This window comes from Anomalospiza imberbis, chromosome 1 (assembly GCF_031753505.1).
Source record: "Anomalospiza imberbis isolate Cuckoo-Finch-1a 21T00152 chromosome 1, ASM3175350v1, whole genome shotgun sequence".
Lineage (NCBI taxonomy): Eukaryota > Metazoa > Chordata > Aves > Passeriformes > Viduidae > Anomalospiza > Anomalospiza imberbis.
In genome coordinates, this window is record NC_089681.1 from 47198451 (window position 1) to 47214266 (window position 15816).

At 38.4% G+C, this 15816-nt stretch overlaps 1 protein-coding gene across 5 annotated transcripts in view; it reads left to right on the top strand.

The window, feature by feature from the left end:
- Window positions 1-15816, top strand: part of TMEM241 (transmembrane protein 241) — a 55094-nt gene that overhangs the window by 11113 nt on the left and 28165 nt on the right. For 3 of the 5 annotated variants that reach the window (XM_068190845.1, XM_068190811.1, XM_068190828.1), the window contains exons 5-11: window positions 1952-2029; window positions 3404-3429; window positions 5092-5143; window positions 5885-5933; window positions 7929-7974; window positions 8930-8965; window positions 15193-15227. In XM_068190845.1, the coding sequence (XP_068046946.1) occupies window positions 1952-2029; window positions 3404-3429; window positions 5092-5143; window positions 5885-5933; window positions 7929-7974; window positions 8930-8965; window positions 15193-15227 (322 nt within the window). The remainder of the gene's footprint in view (window positions 1-1951; window positions 2030-3403; window positions 3430-5091; window positions 5144-5884; window positions 5934-7928; window positions 7975-8929; window positions 8966-15192; window positions 15228-15816) is intronic. The other 2 variants (XM_068190820.1, XM_068190836.1) reach the window with 1 other exon arrangement.

Sequence of the window (15816 nt, forward strand, 5' to 3'; positions counted from 1 at the left end):
TTTGATTTGTATCCCAAACTTTTCTTAAGGTGCATCTCACATTTCTTAATGGCTTTTGTTGTACGTGAATGGGGATTTAGAGATCTAATTCTGTGGCCATTTTACAAGGCAAGACAAAATGAAAAGCAGTCTTAGGCTATAATTATTATGTGCTGCCTTGTAGTGGAACTAAATTCAGTCCTATGTAGAAGCTTTACTTACAATAACTTTGTCTACAACAATTTCATGTCAGTGAAAATGAAAGTGGACTCTTCCAAACTCATAGCTGAATTGGCTCATCTCAACAGCATATTTTAATTAAGTGGGTTTATTCCTAAAGCAGAAATTATGTGTACTTTTATTATCAAATCCAAGGAGACCCACTTTCAAACACTCCTGTATACTGGCAAAGCTACAACTTTAATCTCTGTTGTGCCTCTTCCTAGAGGTGCTGGCAATCTCTCCAGACCAAGGATTTAGGACTAGAACTGGAGGAGGACTGCTTAGCTCTGGACTGTGATGATTAAAAAAAGTATGCAGAGCCATGACAGGAGATTTGTTCAGAGTGTATTCACCCTGCCTTTCTTTTCATAAGCATTAAGCCCACTCACAAATTTAAGAAATAGTTGCATCAAAGGCAATAGACATATGGAAAAGGTTAAGTGGGCTAGGCAAACTGGAGCCATTGTTGGCTCCAAAACACGTTTAGAAGAGCCAAAAGCAGAAGGGAGGAAAGAAAAACCCAACAAATTGGCTTTCACAAAGGGAAGAATTTAAATTCTGCTGTCAACTTTCCTTGTTTATGGGTATTTCTTGTATTTCCTATTACTGTGTCAAGCTCAGAGTACTTTCATGTTTAATACTTCTGGGTTTATGTTCTCAGTTATCCAGCAACAGAGATTGGTTTTCAGTACTGGTGAAGTTGGGTCCAACAACTTCATGCCAGTTGTGTTTGTGTGATTTCCATTCATATTTTGGTGCAACTGTTGTGGCTATGGACCCACCCCAGTTGTCATTAGGACTTAAAATGTTTAATGAGCAATGCTTATCTGGCTTCTTTTCTTTAACATGTAAAGAAAAGAAAATTACAGAAAATATACAAAGTCCCATTGGAGAGATATTTGCTGCTTCTATCACCTGGTACTTAAAAGTTTGGACATCACTCAGAAATTAATCCATTCTCTGCTACTGTGATTTAAATACCATACACGAGTAGGGAAATACTGCTTCCTAAAATGGCTTAGTCTTTAGATTATCTTAATCAGTGCAGAGAATTGCTTCTGTTTCAGCTGTCTGAGAGACCATGGATCTGATTTGGAGGAAGTATTATGAACCACTAATTCTGGTTGGGTTTGCCCAGGGCAATGGGTGTTTGATTCATTATTGTTATCACTGGGGTTTGTTTCTTAATGATTTCATGTTGGGATGGTGTCCAGATACCTCAGTGGGTATAATTTCAGCATCATTTGTGTAAGAACTATTGCATTTCTATCCTAATTTTGGGCAGCTCTTCCTAGCAGTAACTGAAAGCAATCACCTAAAATTGTCTTGCCTGCAAATCTGTTGCTAGGAGTCACACTGTATTCTTAGTACCAGCAGACAGAGATGGGATAACAAATGAGAGCTGTTTGCTGTGAAGGCTGAAGATCCTGGATCAGAGAGGGAAAACTAGAGGCCAAAACCTGGAGCAAATCTCACTGGGGCAGCTGGGTACAAACAAACTGACTGAGCACTCAGCAGTGGGAGACACAGCAAGCAGGTGTGCAGGAGGGTCTGAATTTAAAGATGCCTGTGCCCATGTGCTAGTGATTGGAATGGGTTAAGTCTCTTTTAGGTGATGTGGCATGGGTTTACAACTTCAAAAACAAAACACCAAACCACAGACATGTGGGACAGCTGTTTCTAGGAGGAATGCCTATGTGTGTGACTGCTCTGGGTTGATTTGAGCATTTTTGTTCTCTCCCCATGGCAGCCAATCCCAGTGTTCCTCACCGTGCACAATGCAGCAGAAGTCATAACCTGCGGGTTCCAGAAGTTTGTGCAGAAAGAGGTAATTGATCTATTAGTCAAGGTAACTCCTGTGATAGAACCGCCCCAGAACAAGATACCTATTTTCTCTTAATACAGGCATTAGTGCCATGTATTTTTCTAGACTTGCTGTAATAGCAATTAATTAATGAGACCCTGAGAGAGCTTTTTGCTGTTGACAAGTATCTATACTGATGTTTCCTTTCCCCTTGTTGGATGAAATACTGCAAATACATATCACCAGCCTGATCTGCATTTTTAAGACTGGCTTGGCCTTGCTTAGTTTTTGCTTCTGAAAATTATTATTCCCTCTCTCTCATGCCCCACATATAAATCTCATTGTTTGAGCTGAGAGGAATGAGGACTATGCTCTTAGATCTAATCAGTATAATATCTTGTGTATTGTATGATTACAGATAGGTCACATCTCCACATAAAATGCAGGAGGAATGGTGCATTTTTGAATTTGTTTTGAATATTTGAGATTCTGCCCCTATGAAAGTCAGGAGAAAAACTCTTGTACCCTTTTGTAAGAACTGGAGGGGTTTTTTTCCTTACAAACTGCACTGGGAAGCCTTCTTTTTAGGCTTTTTTTGAAATGTTTTCCTAACTGACTACAGTGTTGTTGTGTGAGCTAACACTGGGAAATCATTCATCACAAAGTTGTTTCTACAGTGGCCTCTGGCTTGCTGTGAAAGGCATCTTCCATTCATTATAACAGTTTTCTGTATAGAAGACAGATAAATGAGTGTTTACTTCATCTAACAAACAAAAGAGATCACTAAGGTTATGCCTAAGGGACATAGCAGTGTGTACCATGGCATGTCCCTGTGTCATTGCCCTCTGATTAGTGTCCCTGTCAAAGTGTTTCACATTTTCCTTCTATGTCACAAGCTTATGACTCCTCTCTTTAAAAACAAAAGCACTACAGATAAGGATAATGCAAACACAGGCCTAACAGAAAGCTCCTCAGGAATAACTTCACATCAAAGAATTGGGAAAATTTCATGAGTTTAGATCAAGATTGGTTAGTATGAGGTAGTACCCAATTAGGAAAACTCAGTATTTGAATACATGTTACACAATTTTCGTACAATTCAAGTCAAGTTTGAGGAGCAGATATAAAGTTCATGTCTGGTTTTAGGTTTACTTGCTGGTAAGTAATCTGAAAATAAAAATCAAGATGAAGTAGGCTGATCTACAATCCTGATTCTTCTTTATCAAATTAAATTTTCTAAGCAGTGCTCAAATTTTGAATGCTGCTCATTGCAGTTTTTATGTGTATGGTGCAGTAAGATCAGCTGTCATCACTTTCCAGTTTTTGGAAGGAGAAAACACTATTTTACCATTTTTATAATTAAATTTTAATGTTTTAATCATACTTTCTTTTTTACAGCAGACTTCACATCTGAAAGTCTGTAGGTAAGCTTTTAAAACTACTCAGATTCAAATTCAGACTTGTTTTGGCTCCAGCTTCTGTATTTGCTTCAGATAATGGCACACCAAAACAATGAAGAATGTAAGGCGCATTCCTGTGGTCAGTGAGCCTGAATTGCAACATAGGAGTAATTAAATATTTTAAATTTTTTTTAGCAACTGCTTGAATATTTTGATATGTTTTTTCCCCTTACAAAAATGAAATTAATGATAAAACAGCCTATAACGATGCTTTTGGAAAGGCTTGGAAGGTTTGAACTTCCAGTGGGTAATCATAAACAGTAAGAGAAAGAAAATTAGTGTGTTAGAAAGTAGCTAAAAATTTCCTTCCTTAGAAACAAAAGGTAAATGAGATCCATTTCTGCTAGAATCATTCATAGCGAGGAGGGGGTCAGTCTCTTCTGCCATGTCTCAAATGAAGGGACAAGAGGAAGTGGCCTTTAATTGCACCAGGGGAGGTTCAGATTAGATATTAGGAAAAAAAATACACTACAAGAGTGGTTTGGCATTGGAATAAATTGCCTAGGAAGATGGTGGAGTCACCATCTCTGGAAGAGTTTTCTGGATGTGGCACTTGGGGTGATTATGGTGGCGCTGGGTTGAGAGTTGAACAGATGATCTTGAAGGTCTCTTCCAACCTTGATGATTCTGTGATATTAGGCTGCACAACTACCAACCCTTGGTGGCCCTGGTTGTTTAGGCTTCAAAAAGGAGATGGAAAGGGACAAACAGAAATCAACCAATTATGGGTTAAAATTTTGATTCTATGCCCCCACATCCCCTTGAAGAATGGATATTTTCTGTCTTCCACATCCTGTAATATTTTTGCTGTACTTTAGAATGGATAATGTTGAGTTATTATTTAGTGTACTTAGAGGCATTATCTTCATAATTTCTTCCTGTTGTTTCCATTATCTGACTATGTGGCCTTGTCTTCACCACTGGGTTATTGTCCAGGATACAATTTAAAAAATAATCTTTATTCTGTCTTTTCCCATGCCCTTAGAGAGTAGGAAAATAAGCTGCAAAGCATAAATGAATATGTTAATAGTGACAGTCCACAGAAATTCCACAGTGTATTCCCTGTGGCTTAAAGAAATACTGACTCAGCCACAGGTTAAGAATTTATTTAGCTTAAGTTGGTGGACTAGGAGAGGACTTGTGCTGTCCTTAAGACATTTCCAGTGTATAACCAGTCAATTCCACCTTGCTCTGTGCTCTGGAGTGACAATGTCACTTGTAATGGAGTCACATCTGCTGGAATTGCTGTAACAGCCAATTAGTCTCAATGAAAGAACTTTTTGGTATCAGCCATAAATTGGCTGATTTTGGCTTTTTGAAAAAGCCTAGGGAAGCCAGATGGTTAGTGAAGAAAAATACTCTCTACCAAAAAATCTTGGTTTTATCACTTCTGAGGTGTTTTATGCTGCTTCTTTTCCCATAAAACTTTACTGTGTACAAGTTATGAAGAATGCATTATGTAAAAATTTTGGTGGCAGAAATTATTTTTTAAACATAGAATAAGAAAATAAACAAGTGAAGTGTCAGTGTAAAATTGAGTGGAATTGCCTCTACTTTGCTGGGAGTAGAAATCCAGGTTGAAAACTTTTGGTCTTGATTTTTATTTTTTCTTTCTCTTCTCCCCAGTGTGTTGTTCCTCCTGGCAGCAGCAGTGTGCCTTCCTTTGTGTGACACACAGGTGAGATCTGCTTTGTAAAGCAGCTTGAGCTAGGCCTTAATGCTTGACATCTTGTTAGCATATGAGGGATGCAGCTTTTACTGGTGAGCTAGAGTAGGATTCCTGCAAGGGAATTGTAAATGTTTCCTGTTGCAGTGTTGTAGTCTTGCTGGGTTTACTGTGCATCATGGTAAAACCTCTGAACAGTGTGGACATACAGCTCTTTGGTGAAAGTGGTGGCTGGGGAAACGACAGTTTTACTTCTTAATAGTGCTTACAGCAAATCACTTAGTTTTTAATTAGTTGTGTGTACTTTCAGGTATTTCCTGAATTAGTTTTGCATTCACTGTACACGCTTTCTGTAGCTACCTGAGAAAGAAAGGAGGTGCCTCCAGAGAGTGCTCCATTCAGGAAATATCTAATCATTGGAGAGTCTCTTTTGGAAACCTGGGAAAGCTGGTTTCTTGCTTTAGATACCTCAGTTAATATCTGAAGTCAGGTGAGTCTGGAAATTGGTGTACACATCTGAAATAGAATTATCCTTGCTGAGACAAGCTGAGAGCCTGCATAATTGGCATATGTCAGGTTTCTGTGTGTGACAGGAAGAATTTTAGTCTTCCTAGTCTCCTTTAGTCATCTTCCCTTTCTTTGTAGCACAGCTCCCACTCGCTGTACTTGCTTTGCAAAGCTAACTGCAGGGGAATTACACTATGTATGTATACATGTTCATGCTTTTATTTATGTAGATGTTTTTCATTGCAGTTTGATCCAAACGGATATTTATGGGCTCTAATTCACTTGATCTGTGTTGGTAAGTAATTTGCTTCTAGAAAAAGAATTAGGAGGAGTAAATGTGTTGGAGAAACCAGCTTTATTATGAAGTTACTGATATTTGAGTCTCTATGCATAAGAAACACTTGGAAAGAATGGAGATCTGTAAATATAAGAAAGTGCATTCTTTTTATAGCTTTTATGTTGAAAACAACAATAGAACACATTGCATATTGCAGTCTGTTAACTGTGGATGAGAAAATGAACATGCAATTTTAATCAGCACTAAGCTTTTCTGGTTGTTTTTTGATGGTTGCCTATTGAGAGAGACTTCTTTCTGAGGAGAGAAGAAACATGAAAAAAAACAAGCAATAACTTGTACTTGGAGCTTTGTTGCACACACAGATTTTATTTAAAAACTGTCAAAAATATACTAAAATATCATGGATTATGGTCCCAGAGGAAGGATGTTGAAATGTTGCAGGTTTTTAGGCAATCGTACACATTTTTAAAAAAAGCTAACAATGAGTTGCATAACCTATCAGGTTTTCTCTTGTCTTTTTTTTTAGACTAAATGTTGATTTGGATAAATAGTAGTTGTTCCCTGAAAAGCTAGAAACAGTCAGACTAGAAAATCTGAAGTAAACAAGAGCAGTAATATTTAATAGGAGATTTTGGGGTTTTGGAGTATTTTGGTGGATAATAAGGGACTTGTATTTGATTTTTATCTGTCCTATATACTGAGTGACTCATTCATATGTTAAGTCCTCTCTGCAGATTAGAGATATTCCTTCTTTATTTCTTCTATTCATACTGTAAAATTTTCTGGGCAGAGGTAATATGTTTATATGTATTCCTGTCTAGGAAGGTCTAGAGATCCCCATCTCAAATGTTGTTAACATACAAATAAGAAATAGTTTTGGTGGTTTTTTGAGAAATATCATATGGTAAACATTTGCTCATTTATATAAAAGTAAAAGCCATGGATTTTCCACTTCAAATACTTGTTTGCTGTGATGAGTGATGTTCTTGCTTTCTCAAAGCCAAGGAGTCTCATTTGTAAAGCAATGCTTGGTCATGGAGGTGGAAAATTGCTTAGAGAGTCTTCAGAATGCTTCATTTGTGTGTTTGAAATGTGTAGGAAGTGCCAACAGAATGTTTATGCTCAAAATATAGCTGCCTTCCATTTCTCTTGGTTTTGAGAGTTGATATTGCTATTGGTAGTTATTTATGTAATTAGATTTCCTATCAGCTGGAATGAAGGTGCTACGAGAGAGGGCAAACAGATGAACTTACTGCATAGTAAATCAAGACATATCATTACAGAAAGGACGTGTGCCCTACCCTTCAACTTGTGTAATGGAAACAGAATTGAGGATATGTATTTCATAGTGTTCTACTGGATTGACTTTTCGTATTCTGGTTTTCTCTGTGAATCAAAAAAATTACCCCAAAGCCTGGAAGAAAGGATCTGAAAAAACAGCCTGAAGCTGTGTCATTTCTTCCATGAGTGCTCAAATCTTTACCCAGGACAAAAATGGAAGCTAACAATAGGTACATGGGTGGGTCAAGAATGTAAAGCACCTGGAGACACTAGAGCTGAGAGAACTTTAAATGGGAAAGATGGCTCAGACCCGACAGCTCTATGTTGATGATCATATATATCATAGAACTTACCCTCAAAATGGTGTAGGCTGAAGAATCCATTCTGTGGCACTTTTCTGTATGTATTTACACACGAAACCATGCACAATCATACAGTCTCTCCTTTGTTGTTGCTGTGAGCTAGATGTCTCATCCTCAGAAGGACTGGCAGAACCACGAAGCGTGACTGTGCTCACAGCTGATAACACTTCAAAAACCATTAATTTGAAGCAATAGGTTCATTTTACTCATGGTTTAGGAATCCTTTGTGCTGTGTTGCTAAACTGTAATTCAGAGGGGTTCCATGTCTGCCAGTACCACGGCCAAACAAGCTGTTGTTTGTCAGAACGATCGCATGATATGGCAATTACACGTGTCATTTCAATTACAGGGGCTTACAAAGTATTTCACAAGTTGTGGAAACCTGGATCTTTAAGGTAATGTGTTTTCTTACTCTTTCATAAAGTGGGATGACTGTAATGTAGGGAGCTCTGCATGATCAGCAGGAGCTGGGCCACTCCTGGTTAATCATTAATGACTACTCTTGCAAGACGAGCCTTATTTATTGTTGGTAGTAACAGCATGTGGTTATTGATAGTTATACTGCTAACTGGAACATTGAATTAGTTTTAAACAGTGTATTATCCAAGGGTAATGACTCAGCCCTGGAAAAAGAACCCCTAATTACTGGCACAGGTGTTAAGAGGAAATATTAGTCTGTGTTCACGTGGAAAGCTACATGGTTTGAATCTGTCAGTATCTGCCTTTGTGACAGTCTCAAAAGTGTTCAGCAGCTGGTGGCTTACCACAGGATGGAAATGGCTGAGTACCTTAAACACCTTGGAACCTTGCACTAATCCCATGTGCATGTTAGAACTGCAGCCACACAGTAGTAGTCTTGGAATCAAGTGGCATTGCATGTTCAGTGTCTGTAATCTGCAGTTTTCTTTATGGATGGAGATGGGTATGTTGACACTCCACGTGATGGATAATATACACGCATGGATAAGCTTATTTATTTCAAAACCATTTTCAATCTCTGGTTAATGGGTCTAAATATTAATCAGTCTTACTTTATCTTCACTTTAAATGAAACTCCTACTGACAATAACAACAGAAATAATGTGTGGATCCTGTGTAAATTAATATATTGGTTAATTGATAATTAATTGATTGGTGTTGATAAAATTATTACTATGTTATCTTTATAATGCATATAATTATAATATAATGTTAGTATTACCTAATATTAACCTTATTGTATATTATATAAATTAATATAATGTAATATTACAGAATTAATATATATTACTGTTTAATATACTGATCTGTTACACCAAATGAAGTGCATTGCTGAAAAAAACACCTTTTTTTCTTTGCCTCCTCTCCCAGTGATCTGGACCAACAGTACATCAACTATGTATTCAGGTAAAATGAATAAGCCTTTGATACACCAGAGCTGGTTTTATGTGGTATATGTTTTCATTTTCAACCTTGGCTTGTTGAAGAAACTCATAGCTACCACTACTTAAATGCATTTATTTAGCAGGACGTTCACTGAAAGAACAGTGCTAAGCTGAATGGCTTAGCAGCTGAATTTTTTTGGCTCCAGTTGTAGATGGACATGCCAATATACACCTGAGGAGGTAACGAGGTGTTAATTATGAATTTCTAAATCACCGTGTGCACAAGTGATCTACCACTTCCAGAAATAATATTTACAGAGTAACTCCCTGGCAATACCCCACTTCAGAAAATAAAACTTGTACAAAATTGTACAGAAGAGGAGGTAGTGATTACAAAAGTACTGTGTGCAAAGAACATGAGCAGTAACTGATTGTTCAGAGTGCCATTAGTGGGATTGAGTAATTCTGACTTTCAGTTGTTTTTCTGATTTGGAGATAGAAGAGTGGCTTGTTATTTTGTAGCTAGTGAAAGAGTCTGAGTCACTGACCAGATTCCCCTGCTTTTTTAAATCCAGTCCTTTCTTCAAAGAGCCACAAACAAGGACATTCAGAGTACATGGCTTCTGTTAGGTTTTTGTGAGGCTTTATTTCAAGTAAGGCATCTAGAGACTTGATTCAATTCTCTTCCATCCGAAATCACATCTAATATATGTTGGCCTCTTTTCTTGGGTTCATACCTAAAGTCATTTGGGAACACAAAGTATGAATAATAAATGCAAAGAAATTCCTTCTGTGGTCAGAAGGAGTGAAGGAGGGAGCAGAAGTTGGGAATAAGCATAACAAAAGTGAAGTTGTGCTAATCTATTTGATTAGATGGATATATGCTCTTGTCTGGCCACATGAAAGATCTTTGATAAAAGTACATCGGGGACACCAATGTATGACAGTTGCTTTCCTTCAATTCCCATTTGTCTTGTGAGCATAGTCAACATGATAACACTGTATCTCTTTCTGTCTTAGTTCAATCATATCTCCTATTTCTGTAAATAAGTAATGCAGGCCTCTGCTTTTGCCTTTATGATTCACCAGGGCCCCATTAATGGACAATATCTGGATATCAGTTTGCTTGAAGTAGGCAATTGTTTAAGTCAGTTGTTGTTTTCCATCTACTATGAAATGCAAAGCAAATCAATTTTACACGAAAAAGGTAGGTGTGTTTATTGAAACTTTGGAAGAATTAGTTATGGAATTTGCAAATATGCTGCCACATGCAGAAATAACCCATGAAGTCTGGAATGAGATGTAGCTACTTCTCTGTGTCGAAGGGAAATCATGAACCAAGCAGTAAAATCAATTGATTTTCATTTGACAGCTGCCTGACTGTTTCTCAGTTGCCATTTTAGTTGAAAATTGCATCTAGGCCTGAATCTTTAAACTCAGATTTTGGCCCAAGGCCTTAATATTTCAGCTTTGATTGAAAAGTCATGCCTGGACTGCTTCTCTGTTAGTTCATGATCTTGGTCCTTTGAAGTCTGTGAACTTGTGTCCAGCAGAGAGCAGGAGTCCCACATTACATGAAAAGTGTGATAATTTATATGGAAGCTTTTGAAAGGGAGAAAGGTCTCGCTAAGGAACTGTGAGCTGCAGCAATATATGTATTTAAAACTGTTCTTTTTACAGAAAAGAAACTAACATACAATCCAACAATGGATTTATGCAAACTGGAAGATGGCTATTTTCAGCATCTGTTTAAGAGCAAAAATTTATTATCAAAGCTTCCAAAGTTTTGCCCCAAGAAGAGGCTTAAAGGTCAGCATAGCGCACAAGATGATGGTGCAAAGCAACTGTGCTGGAAAACAGGTGGCTTAAGTGAGATGGCAAACTGGATGCTTATTTGTTTGGTTTGGGTCTATCTATATGTCTATGTGTCTGTCTGTGTATACATTTCTATGTGTCAGAAAAGTTCGCAATCCATAGCATTTGGATCTCATCTTGCCTAGGGAAAACAAGCAGTACCATGGACAACGGGATAAGTGACATCTGAATTCTTTTAGATTTTTGTTTTGTCAAAACAGCTAATGATGTTTGAAAGGGTATAAAATTTGGCAGAAATTCTCATCTTGTCTGCAACCTCCATGATTTGTCACCTCCAGTGTTTAATGGGGCTGGAATCCTGCTGCAGGAGGCACTGGCAGGGTGTGCCTCTGTGTGAGACCCCTGCACATGTAGTTATCTTGGAGACCACTGCCACTTCCCAAATCTGGATGAAGCTGTTCAGCATGTTTGAGAGCTGTGTGGAGCTGTGTACACACAGCTTTACTGCACAAACTTAATTTCTGTAGAAAACAATCAAAACTGCTTTTAAATATCACTGACTAAAGGAATGTTCTCTGAATGAGCACTAACTCCTCACTGCAGCTCTGGGTCAGAATTACTGTAGACATGGATTATCTCTGTCAGAGGGTACCCAGCAGTAAATTTTGTGACCTAGAATGTGTTAAGGTATATGCTGCTTCCTCTTCTCAGGCCTTCTCAAGGACTGTTCTGGCCATGACAGGATCACAGTTCCACCTCCAGGACAGGACAGTTTAATGTGTACTGGAGGTCTTGTCTATACAAGCATGATTGTATGATTCTATGATTTATGAAGGAACTTGCTAGTGTGGTATCAGTGCAACTTTCTCCTCTTAAAATTATTGTCAATAGGTCCTTAAAGCTCCTTATTTCTAATCTAGATCAGACATGCAGCTGTGTGGACACAGCCAGATAGTGTTTACAATCATCCAATCTTTTAGGTTGGAGAAGACTCTTAAGGTCATTGAGTGCATTAACCAAGCACTACGAAGCCCACCATTGAACCTTGTCCCTAAGCCCCATATGTCTCTTAAATACCTTTAAGTGTGGTGAGTCAGACACTGCCCTGGGCAACCTATTCCAATGCTTGATTCCAAGCTTTTTAGTGAAGAAATTTTTCTTAATACATAAGAAAAATACATAGGATTATTGTAATAGAGGCTGTTCAAAGTGTTTCTCAGTTCAGTATGAAAGCACAGTTATACTCTACTGAGTGTAGAGACTGCCTGCATGAAGCAGATTAAAAGATCTGCCACAAATTGCTGGATGTTAGAATATACCAATGTGTTAGAGTTAAAAAAAAAAAAATATATATATATATATAAAGAAAAGAGAAGGCTCTGTTGGATGCTTCCAGAAGTGCAACTGAAATGAGCAGTTTCCTAACATATGCTGTCCTTACACACCATGCACTATTTCTTGTTCTGAAATCTGGAACAGTTTGGAAGAAAAGAACACCCTAAGTAAATGTATATGAATGGGAGCTTTCCAGAATCAAACAGATCTGAAGAAATATTTGCTGATGTTGAAAGTCTGGTGTTCTTCTCACTTCATCACTTCCAATATGATTATTCAATGGCTTTTAAAAAGGGAGCCAGGCCAGGAACAAATGTAGGAGGGAAAGCAGAGCTGTGCTATGCAGAGAAGGGAGGGGTAATGTTGCTTCTCAGTGCCAGTTCATCCCTCTCCCTTGTATTTAAGCATCTGGGGCAGTGAGGAAGAGAAGAGGGTCAATGTACTTCCAAGATCCTGCCTCTAATCCTCCTATCCTCTTGATCCCACCCCCTTTTTTAAACTGAAGTATTGTATTTCTCTGTACTCTGATTTCTGCATTAGTGTCCTACTACCTAGTGTTTTTTTTTTCTCGTAATTTTACATTTTCTTTTATTCCTTTGTGTTCCCCCACTTTTATAAAAGGGGAGCCAGATTTCTCCCCATTAGCTGGTGAGGGGTAGCATGAGAGGAGGAGTAGTAATGCCTGCCTGGCATGTTGAGGGAGACATAAATGTCTTAGAAGCAGGTTATATCTCCTCTTGGCCTTTTCCTATGCCGAGGCAGGTTGAGATATTTTACTTCTTTTTTAGAACCTGCAAGAAAGTTTTGGTCCATCCCGGTCCCTGTTCCTGTCTGAAATTTGTTCACAAAGTCATGCCTAGATGGCCTAGCAACCATTTGTGAGGAGAAAACAAATACAGGAGAATTCCAAATGAATTTGAATAAAGGGCACTGACAAAGTCATGAGGTAAAGGCTCTACTATATGCAGCAAAACTACATCTGGCTTCTGGAAGAGCTGCTAATCTGTCACTTTTGTGTATTAAAAATGCTGCAGTAGATTTTCTGCAATAGGAGAGAGCAGCTTTGCAGGCATAAATTGCTTTTCTTGCTGACAAAACCTCTTTTTATCCAGAAAGGAAACCACGAGTGACCCAGCCCTCAATACTGAGTACACGGGAAAAAGAGGAGCAGAGGAATCCAGCACAGAGAATTTGTTTTTGCTGCAGCCTCATATCCATCCAGGCTGTCCCGCTAGAAACCTCTGAATCCCTAATCTGGTTTTACAGCATCATCGTGTCTTTTTTACAGATGCTTCATTCAGAGCAGAGCTCCAGAGCAGCTGTAATGCCATCTAATCCATTTGCCTTAACCTGCCCTGCACTTCACAATTAAGGTTTCTCTTCTCCTGTTGTTTTGTTTGGACCAAAACCTGGGATGTCTGTTAGGGTTATCAATTCTTCTTGGTTGCAGAAGGAAATTTCTCTCTGACTATTTCCCAGTCACAGTGTGTTTTTGTTTACAATGTAATAATTCAAAAAACAATAATTCAGTGGTATAGCCCTACTTCTCATCACTGTTGATACAGTTTCACTTTCCCTGTCAGTCTCCTATTTTCTCTGTTATTCAGTCAAAAGCAGTAGACCTTTGCTTCCTTTTCTCTCTTTACCAGGAAATGGAGGAACTGAGCCTGTTTATTGTGAATTACTCTTGGCATCCCTTTACAGGGAGAGCATCCATGTGTGGGGAGGAGGGGTAGGGCAAATTACCTATTGTAAGTGATCTGCTTTGCTTTGTTTAATACCTTTATGTCAATAACATCTTTAAAAAACATATATAAATATTGAGAATGTGAACATACTATACCATCTGATGCCTTTCAAAGACTTATAAAGTGTGAAGCATAAAATACCTGCCTGTCTGTCCCTCATAAACCTTTTCCTCCTTCAGCCTATTGTGTTCCACAGCTGATTTCATTGACAAGCTTCTCCCCAGGGCTTCCTTGGCCATAGGATTTCCATGCTCTTTGCAGTTCCATTTGCTGCAGGTGATTCTGTGACTGTTGCTGGGGTCCACCAAAGCTTGCCAAGGGCAAGTCACCAAGCATGGAAGCTTGGTCATGTAGAGAGCTGGGACCAGCTGTGAGTGACCAGGTTTGGAAATGGTAGCTGTGTTAACCCTGGAAGAGGGAGTTGGCCTGGAATGCTTGAGCATTCATAACATTAATGAATGTCTTTTTACCTCTGTAAGTGTAGTACTTGCTGCTTACCAAAAAGCAAACTCTCGAGATACTCTTTTCTTCTTCTCCCACTTGTCCTTAGTGTTTGTCATGGATGTATGTTGTTGGTAACTGGAAGAAGCTGTAGCTTTACAGACATGCATGCTTATCCCATCTCACAGCACCTCGGAGTGTTTTTGTAGCCCTCTAACCTTTAAAAGCTATTTGGAATGAAAAATGTGCAAAAAAAAAAAAAAAAAAAAAGATAAATTTACAAGAAGAATCAGTAACACTAAAAAAAGGCTCTGTACACCCTACACTGCAAATTCAAAAGGGTGAGGTCTTTGTAAGACCTCAGAAAACTTAAGTGATAATACTTCAGATAAAGAACTGATCACTGCTGGTTTTCTTGTTCACTTGTATCTGGAAAGTGTGAATAATTTGGGCTGGTACTTGGTTTTATTTTCATGTGTTTTTTAACTTGTCTACATGCAATATTCAGCATAATATAGAAGAACAACCATACATTGCAACTTTGGTGGTTTAAAAATGGGAGAGCAGGAAAAACTTTGCTGGGAGGGTAGAGTGGCCCTGGGAAAGTTACCCAGAGAGGTGTGGAATCTCAGTGCTGGTAGGTTTTTGAGAAATACCTTTTTAGGACAGAACCAGAGGGCATCATCAAATATTCGTGATAGTCCTGCTTCAGGTCAGAAATTTTATTAGGTGACCCCAGACATTCCTTTCCAATCAACTTGTGTTTTCTTTTAATTGGTATTTGTGTCTCCGTTATTCTACTTAACTGGAATAAGTTTCACCATGAAAAAACAAACACAAACCTGTCAATTTACAATCTTCAGCCCATGTCATAAATTCTGTAGCATCCAATTAATTTTTCTTTTTTTAGTGTAGTGCTGTTGGCCTCTGCATCCCATCCAGCAGGTAAAGTGAACTGAGTTCTTCCTTTCTTAGGTTTCTATGTTGCTTTTGCTTTCTGTGCATGTTTTTAGCGACCAAACCCTTAGGATTTTAGCCCTGAATATGACCAATAATATGTTATCACATAGAAAGAGGCGAGACGGGTATATAACTTGGTGTAAGTTGCATGATATTTCCCAATACCATTCTTAGCTGTCCTTTGCAAACAAGCAGTAAGGACTGACAGCAAAGAACAGTTTTTGAGGTGGTGCATGGTAAAGAACAAGGATTCCCTAAGCCAACATGTCCTCTTCAGAGCAATGTCCCCGCAGTCCAGATAGAACTGAGTTTCCTTCTCTGCATTGTCCCCAGTGCTATGCAGAGTTTTTGTTTTGTTGCTTTCATAACACAGATCCCATTGCTTGGGCCCATAGCAGGATTTGAAGTAGCAGCACATCAGGTGGTAAACATTGAGAAAATTAGTATTTTATGGTGGCTACTATTCCTACCTTCTGGTGTGTTCATAATTAGGAGGGTAAAGGTTGCTTTCGTTTGTTCAGCCAGAAAAACAAAGAAGGAAGCATTTAAAGAAACATAAATTCTCCCTTTTTCC